Here is an 8,914-nt window from a genome sequence, read left to right as displayed (position 1 = left end):
AGCTGCAAAAAGCCAAATTAGCCAGAAATAATTTGAAAGTATTTAAGTTGAAGTTTTTCCCCCTTTTTTGCAAGTAGATGTTACGTGTGTAATTACCCAATGCAGCTGATCAATGCAGACTTTAGCAGCCAACAAGGGCAATGAAGGGTCTTCTGGTCTCATCCTGGCACACTCTTTAAATACAGATACAGCACCAACCCCCTGAAACGCACACACACATACACGGAAATGTCAATGACAAATTGTGATTAATGAGCAAACAGCAGCCACTTATCATTCAGCCACAGATGACATGGATCGCTTTTGAGCGACTGTATCAAACATACATTAACTGTCCTCACACAGCCCTAATAGACCCATTTAGACACACGGTCACTTAATACATGTAGGTCAATCATTAATGGACCACGTGCACGTGCACATGCGTGAGCACATGTGCGCGTGCACGCCCGCCGGCCCTAAATAGAAGCAGATCTGACAACACTGAGGCGGTCCCTCTCCTTCTAGGGAGCAGCCTATTTCTAGATCTCACCATTGATCTGCAGTCACTTTATCATGCAATCCACATCAATTTTTCTGTCACACGCATGGCTCTGTGCGCACACACACGCAGACACAGACACTTAGAGACTGAAAGAGCACTGTGAGGTATTCTGAGGACTCCCATTTAAAAAATGTGCCTTTTTAAGATTACATTTCATTACCATGAATACCTAGATAGATAGAATAGATAGAAGATAGCTATCTCCTTTGGGTGTGATGTGGTGTTTTATTTAAACGGAGAATTGAGCTCACTTTCCGGGCGGCCATGAGTGACAGGCCCAACTGGTGCCACAGGTGAAACTCGTTGAATGAAAACTTCATGGCTCGTTCCAGACACTGCGAGGAGAAAAACAAATACACAAACATGTTTAAGTTATGAAACTTTGTACAAGTAGAGTGCGCCGATAAGAGTGGACGGTTCGGTGTGGACATTAAGCTTTTTGTTTTCCTTTACAGTCACAAAGCTGAATGGCCACTGTTCGTAGTCACATTCCTCTCGCTCAAAATCGATTGTCAGTCAGCGCTCACCACCCACTCTGTGCTGTTTCAGTACATAATGATGTGAGTGATGTGTGTGTGGACAAGCACAGGATGGCGTGGAGCGCCGCTCAGTCAGATGTTGTCAGTCATGCAGAAGCGAGCTACATCAAGAAAAAAGGTCTGCCAAGTAGTAGGATTAAAAAATGTGCACTTATTAGAAAGGTTGCACACAAAGTAACATGCAGACAAAGATGCCATGCTGAATAGAGCAAAGGCACACAATACCAACCTCTGTAGGATTTAATTGAATAAGAGAGTGTGGAATATGTAGCTAATTGTAGTCGTGAATGGGCTCTGTATTTTCTAACATGAACTGAAGCGTGTAAGAAATGTAATGGTTCACTGCAGGTCTTTATGAAGCTATATGAAGCTGCAACTGTCTCTGCTGCTACTGGCAGTATTGCTGACCCTTGTTAACCCAGCTAAATCAGGCCCCAAACCATTACAAATCCCTACTTAACCTCTGTTTAGAAGGGTTAATATATAGAGCTCGAAGTAAGCTTCAGCCAAATTGTAATAACAGAGGTTAAAAGATACAAGTGCGTTAAGTCTCCTACTATACAGTACTTTGAGCTGCACCATATATAACTGTTGTATCAACTGGACTAAATGCTTACAGTTTTGCACTATTGACAAACAATGGAATGACAATTAGCCCTGTGATAGACGTGTCAGATGAGACATATGTGTTTAAGAAAATTGATGGAATTAATTTAATTAGATATTATTGATTGATAACTTTTTCTAAAAACTGGTTCAAGAACCACCTATGAACAATGTTTGCAAGGATGCCACTTGTTTTAAGGATATAGTAAGTAATTTTCTGAATTATGTAACGGAAAAAAAATAAAATTGTGTTCATTCATTAGTGTGAAATTATGTCTTCCAACAGCAACTTCCAACCACTTACGTAACTACACCTTATACATATCACAAATAGCTTTTAAATCTTTTAAACTATAATGACCATCTAATAAATGCACAGCTATGTTTTCATCATCGTTTTCTCATTATGTCTTCCTCCACTTCCACTTCATCCTCTTCCTCCTCACTTCAACCCACCACATGAAATTCACCTTATGCCTGAAGTCAGGGAACATGCAAAAACATTACTATTTATTCCCGATATCGTTGCAGTTACTCCTAGATATTGTCAGGCTGGCTAAACAAGAAACAACAGTTGGTTAAAAGCTAACAATATGCAGGCTAATATTAGGCTTGAGTATCCTAAAAATCGCTTGATTACATTCCCATATCATATGAGTTTATTTACTAAACATCACTAAGAGTCCAACAATGTTCAATTAACTTCAAAGAAAGTTTCACTAACAGCGGCTAACAACAGCTAAAACAGCAGCTAAAACAGCGGCTAACAGCGGCTAAAACAGCAGCTAACAGCGGCTAAAACAGCAGCTAACAGCGGCTAAAACAGCAGCTAACAGCGGCTAAAACAGCAGCTCTTACTGACAGAAAAGTTCAGGATATCCTCAGTAACTCTCTTTAGCATCGCTGTCATCAGACAGTCATATTTAAAAGTGGGATAAACAGCGGTCTAACAACAGACACTCACTATAGATGAATGATGACTAAAGTTGTTTGGATTACAGCAACCACCAGAATAATGCACTTGAACTGGGAGGGGTAAGAAAACCGAATTCAGCTGACTGCAGTCTTCAAGCTTCTATCGGTGAGATTTTACACGGTGTACCTTTAAAGAGTGCACAAGTAGGCAGGTGGGGGGTGGGAGGTTTAAATTATACAACATTGATTCTGGAAACTACAGTTCATGTTTGGTTTCATAATCAGGCCAAAACTACATGACTGGGTTAATGACAATGTTTGGGTGGGTTAAGGTAAAATTTGACAAGCTGACTATCACATAGAGACACCTTACAGGTGAGAAACCAGCTGTGTCGACTAAAGGGCAGCATTTGAAGCCCTGAGACTGACCAAACATCTATCCATCTGTCCATCCAGACATCCTGTTAACTAGAGAGATGGACCCTATCCCAGCTGACTTTGGGTGAGAGGGTAGGGTACTCCCAGGTCACTAGTCCATCCTAGTGGGTATAATTCATAAAATGATTATTTCCTGTTTGAAAAACTGACATAAATAAACATAAATTATGACATCACCAGTGATTAGTGTGAATTATTAATTACTAGAGTTTAAATTTTAAAAATAAAATTTACTAAAGTTTAATTAAGTTTATTAGCAATAGTCCTTTTAAAGTTTTTCAGTCAGGTGCTTATGTTATAATGAAAGTGTTTCTGCTACTACTCACAGTGGACATTAGGAGACATAACAGTGCTGTAAGCAGGAAAAACACGTTAGACCTTATATAAAACTAAGATGGAGCTGCGGCACATACTTGACAGATTAAAGGGATATCATTCAGTTTCACTTGCTGGGCCCACGTCTTCATTTGAGGTTTGATAGCGTTTTAGTAGATAAAGGTGAATGGCTTGGGCATGAATTGAGCTGCGGTTTGGGGAAGGCCTTGAAGGGGACTGGCCGCGGCTCCCGGGCCTGGCAGATCCTCGTGTACTAAATATAAGTGAAGAAGTTAAAGAATTAAAAGGGGAGGGAGGGAGGGGCATGTAAACAAGATCGAACAGCTTGTAGAACTGGGGGAACCTATATAGATGAGAACCGGAAGGAGCGTGTTTGGGGGCGTGGTCCCGCTTCTGAAATTCAGATACTTTATTTCCAATTATTTAGTACAACATTTGCCTTTTTTCCTCTCCTCCACAGCTCAAGACTGAAATACCATTTGGAGACACGCAAAGAGTGGAACTTTTCAACTCAGGTTACTAAGTTACTGTCACGATCTGCGGGAGCAGACTGTGTGAGCTGTGAATTGTGGACCCAAATGCAGATACAAAGGGAGGCGGAGCTTGACTTAAGTTTCAAACGGAAAACAAGCCTTTATCATGGCTGATTACAAGAAGGCAAAACAAAGCAACAAGGACAGTAGCGAAACTAAACTAGAACGTAAACTGGGAAAACGAAAAACTATGAAAACTGTGACTCAACTCTAAGAACTATGAGAAGACGTGAGGGAGGTAACACAGACGACCTGGCAAAGACAGAATGAAAACACACAGACTAAATACACACAGGAGGTAATCAGGGGAAGTGGAAACATATGGAGAAACAGCTGACAAAAATGAACATCATGACGCCACAGGGAAAAGTAGCACTAAGCACGATGAACATATAAACAAGACTTTCAAAGTAAAACAGGAAACATGATGGGACACAGACATGACACGAACTTGATAACATGAGCCACGCAGACATGAAACACACGAAGGGCGAAGGGGACTTAAACACAGGGGATGAAGACACAAGGGGAATCTGATGATAACTATAACAAGGCAACATAGGCAAAATAGACATGAGCACATAAACAATGAATATCAAAATATAAGAAAATGAAAAAACACAGGGTTACGACCCAGGACTGTGACAGTTTGTGCTTCAGACAAACATTCTGTGCACAAAATGAGAACCGTGACCTTTGACTCTGACTTCCACTGACAGGAAGGGTATTGAACTGAACTGGAATGCGTACAAGAGTAAACTAGCTCTAGAGATTTATGTTTTTTAAATGCATCAGTGGTAAGATAAAATCTTTACAGTATATGAATAAGAGATAACGTTTATATTCCTTAGTATTACTACTTTGATAGACAAGTCTTTGGAATAGGTTGCTTATTTTCCTTTTCCTTGAATATGAAGGGAAAGCATAACAATAATATGAATTCCTGGTATGAAATTAAAACATGATTTCTTACCACAGAGACACCATGGACTGACTGATGCTACAGTAAGGATGCAATCAGTCTTATTCATGACGTCAAAGAGGGAATGTATTGACTGGCTGACACCTGATTTTAAATAAATGGCCCATGCAGGCCTCATACATCAGCAAATTGATCCACTGGTGTAGGTGGAACTACCTCAGTGTGTGTGGTCTCCCATATGCTATATATGAATCAGTGAGACTTGTGGACAAACCTAATTTGAGACAACCCCGCTAACCTCCGCCTCTTAAACTTCCCACATCTGGGTAGAAAGTCACACTGGGGGGGGACAGTTTAAACAAAAAAATGAGAAAATGGAGGAGGAATTCAAGGCCAGAAGAAGAACTAGAAAAGAACAGGCAGTGTGGGGGATGGTGAGAGATGAAGAAAAGACTGAGAGGCAGTGAGAGAAAAAGACACATAATCCCTGTGCTCCAAGTGATAAGGACATTCATTAAAAAGTTTGGCAAAGGCAAAGCTCTCACTAACACATCTCATCTCTCCCTCTTTTGCTCGCCTCCCCTTAGACCTCCAGCATAGTGTGCGTCTGCATGCGTGCGTGTGTCAGAACACCTCAGAGAGCATGGCGTACTGCCCCCTCCTGACCATGCCGATGGTGAGCAGGTCATAGACTGAGGTGGCGTCCTGCAGACTGGTCTTGCGAGCCTCAGCCTGATCCGGCAGACGACTGATCACCGCGTCACCGCTGGCCTGGATAAAGAGAGACGCGGGATGAGGAAGACGAGGAAGACTTAGCAAGGAAAGGTGGATGTGTGTGTGCGTGTTTACATATCTTTGTGGGGACCAAAACTGGAATTTTACCAAGCTTATGGGGACCAGCAGCCCTAATGGGGACAAAATCCCGGTCCCCACGAGTTTGACTCAAAATGTGGTTTTAGTGTCGGGGTTACAGTTAGGTCACGGTTAGGTTTAGGCTTTCATTTTGGATGGTTAGCATTATGTGAATGAGGTGTCCCCACAAATATATGAAAACGAATGTGTGCGTGTGTGTGTGTTGTGGTTTGTGTGTGTGTGAGAGAGCATCTCACCATGGATTCTGAGATGAGTAGCAGCAAAATGGCCTCCTCCACCACGTCCTGAGGACAGAAGCAACTGCCAGGACACAGAAAGCAGGAAATAGTACCAAGAATGGGAATTTTATCCCTCTCTCACTCACACACACACACATCCAGAAGTACACTGGTGTGAGTGTCACGTTTCTGTCTCACCTGTGGAGCTGTAACATAATACAGACCACCCTGGATATATCACTATACAGTAGTATCTCAGATGTCTCTCGCTCTCTCTCTCTCTCTCTCTCAAACACACACTCTTTGGGTCTTACACTTTTCCTTCTATTCATCACTTTCTTTGCCCCTCTCATCAACTCCGTGTCCTTTTAAAGGACACGTTTACCAGACACCACAGAGGCCTTTTCAGGAGGCAACTGATAACAAAAGCCACGAACAATGCCGAAGCACAGCCTGTTTCTCCTGTTCCTCCTCCCTCCTTCAAATCTCAGACATGGATTTAGATCTTCACTTATGATAGTGTGGGCTAGCTTAGTCATGTTGCGGTGACTAAGTATGGCTTGCAGGGCCCGAGCAACAAGCGCAGGATTCCTTTGCAAAGAGGGCAGAAACTAGACAACTATGTGGTGATCATTGTTGTGTGCTGTTGCACATAACCAGTTTGTCCTGTCGGGGCTGGCCAAGGGTTTCTTCTGCCTTCTGCCGTTACGCTACGCTGACATGTTATGTTATATAAGCACTATGTTCAAAGAACCGCCCTATAGCACAGATAAAACAGCAGCCTGCTTTCTGGTGTCAGAAATGAACTAATGAATGAACTGAAGTCTGGCTTCGCTCTGAGCCCTTTAACCTCCTCTAAAGCAGGTTTTCAGCCAGTGTTAATTAAGCCTGGGATGTGATGACCTCTAGTGGCATTCTAGTGGTTTCTCCAGGACAGAGCTGAACCACAGGCGCAGTGAAAACCACCCGAATCAGCTTCAGACGTCACAGACGACCTGAAAGACCGTGTGATTTGTTTTGTTTCTCCAGACAAAACCTGTTTAAAAGTTCAACCTTCAGCTAAACTATTGACAAGTAATAGTTCTTCTTTAACTCCGATGCTTATGTTTTGTTACAAATCAGGTTAATTTTGTTAGGAAACAAAAAAAGCAAATTTATCTCACAATCTATAAAGAATATAGACCGTCCCTCCCAGCCCCAGAAAAGAGAAAATAGAGCAGCCTCTGGGAAAGTAACAAAGGAGGGAACCCATGACTGATGGACATGTTGTGTTTACAGAAGAGACAAAAATAGCAAAATCCCATCACAGGCATCACATTATTAAGAACAATATTGTTTTTTGGGGGCCATCTTAATGGTGTCCAACCAAAAAACTATTTTCTTGTTTCACATTTGTCTCTAATAGACTGGCAACCAGCCCAGCATGTACCCCACCTCCCTCCAAATGACAGCTGGGATAGACTCCAGCCCTCCCAGATCCTGAAATTGGATCAGTGGTTAAGAAAATGGATGGAAGGGAAATTCATCTTAGTGTTGCTAAGTCAGTGGACATGGGAGTTAATGTAGGTTGTCATGCAGCAGGTCAACACTCGGGTCAAACTGCAGTAAGCACCAAGGTCTTAACAGGAGGGTAATTTAGACAAAAGAGATACTCGTGGGCTCAAAGTACTAAAGCGACACTCCTTAGTGAGATAATCTTTGTCCACTATTGTCAGCTGATACGGTGAAGTAACTAACACCATCATAGCAGTCATGTATAGCTTTATAAGCTAAATACTTAGCATGACTCAAGTAATTGCATTTAGCACGATTAGACTAGAGCAGACTGAAACAGAAAACCAAAAATACTGAAATGAAAACAAAAAAAACAGAGAGTGTACAAACCATTCTGTGCTGTAGCGATGTGGTGGTTTAACAGTGGGGTAGATGGCGTCTTTGGAGGCGGCGGCTCCTTCTCTGTGAAGCCAGGCTGAGGGTGGGGGGCCCAGCGGGGGCCAGTAGCTGTCCTCGCTCACAGAGCTCAGCAACACTTTTGCTAGTTTTCTCGCTGCAGACTAGGATGGAGCCACATGCAGATGCTGTATTAGTGCAGGTGTGGAATACTGATACTTTGAGTCCTGTATTTATGCTGTTTTTCAGCTTTCATGGTTTAACTTTGTATGATTCTCAGTTCTCAATCTTTATTCATCTCAAGCAGCCAGTATACGATAAATAAGTCTGTCTGAAACAAACTATTTTAACTCCCTTCCCCCTCCTGTTAAGTGCGCTTTCTCCTGATTGGCTGCCCCTCGCAAAGGCTTCTTAACCACAGTTTGTAACTGAATTGATTGTATTTTAGGAGCTCCGCTCTCACTGGCATCATACAGATTCAAGAACAGTCCTGAACTTTCAGTTTACAGGGATTACTCATATCTGACTATATGTGATCATGTTTAATATGATCATCCACTCACCGCTGTAAGAGTTTATACACATGACAGAAAAATGCAGAATCTGTCCACTTGAAAATTTGAATGATAATAATAATAAGAATAGAAATAACTTTCTTTTTTTTTTTACTGATCGTTTTACAGAAAACATTCCCGTATAAAGATGTGTTTTCAGTGTTTTTCTCTAAAGCCAAAACACTGGACTTCATCAGATTTGGTGCAGAGTTGGAACCGTCCCAAAGAAAGAAAATATTACATTTGAATGTGGACAGGTCACTGGCTTTGGTGGAAGGCGCGTTCGCCTACAGTCTCTCTAGATTACAAATTGTGCTGAACCAATCACCTGCACATCATATGGCAGCAGGTCAGTTAGTACTTGTTCTTGTGTTATTATGTATGTGTATGTATAATATTACACATACAAACTGCATGAAAGCTGGTGAAAGCATACGACTGGTGTCGAGTAAATGGACTTGAAGTATGTCACAATGGTTAAGTATTAGAATACAGTGCAGTGTGTGTGTGTGTGTGTGTGTGTGTGTGTGTGTGTGTGTGTGTGTG

General features: G+C 41.9%; 1 protein-coding gene across 1 annotated transcript in view; it reads right to left on the bottom strand.

The window, feature by feature from the left end:
* Positions 1 to 8,914, bottom strand: part of ttc7a (tetratricopeptide repeat domain 7A) — a 62,640-nt gene that overhangs the window by 43,304 nt on the left and 10,422 nt on the right. Inside the window, exons 8-12 of the mRNA XM_005735165.1 lie at positions 7,809 to 7,978; positions 5,943 to 6,006; positions 5,467 to 5,604; positions 796 to 879; positions 97 to 201 (exon numbers count right to left, since the gene is read on the bottom strand). Of these exons, the coding sequence (XP_005735222.1) occupies positions 97 to 201; positions 796 to 879; positions 5,467 to 5,604; positions 5,943 to 6,006; positions 7,809 to 7,978 (561 nt within the window). The remainder of the gene's footprint in view (positions 1 to 96; positions 202 to 795; positions 880 to 5,466; positions 5,605 to 5,942; positions 6,007 to 7,808; positions 7,979 to 8,914) is intronic.

Source organism: Pundamilia nyererei, unplaced genomic scaffold (genome assembly GCF_000239375.1).
Source record: "Pundamilia nyererei isolate P.nyererei 1_Seehausen unplaced genomic scaffold, PunNye1.0 scaffold00062, whole genome shotgun sequence".
NCBI classification, from domain to species: Eukaryota; Metazoa; Chordata; class Actinopteri; order Cichliformes; family Cichlidae; genus Pundamilia; species Pundamilia nyererei.
Note: the sequence above shows the minus strand (reverse complement) of the source record. Positions and strands in the feature narration are given on the sequence as shown.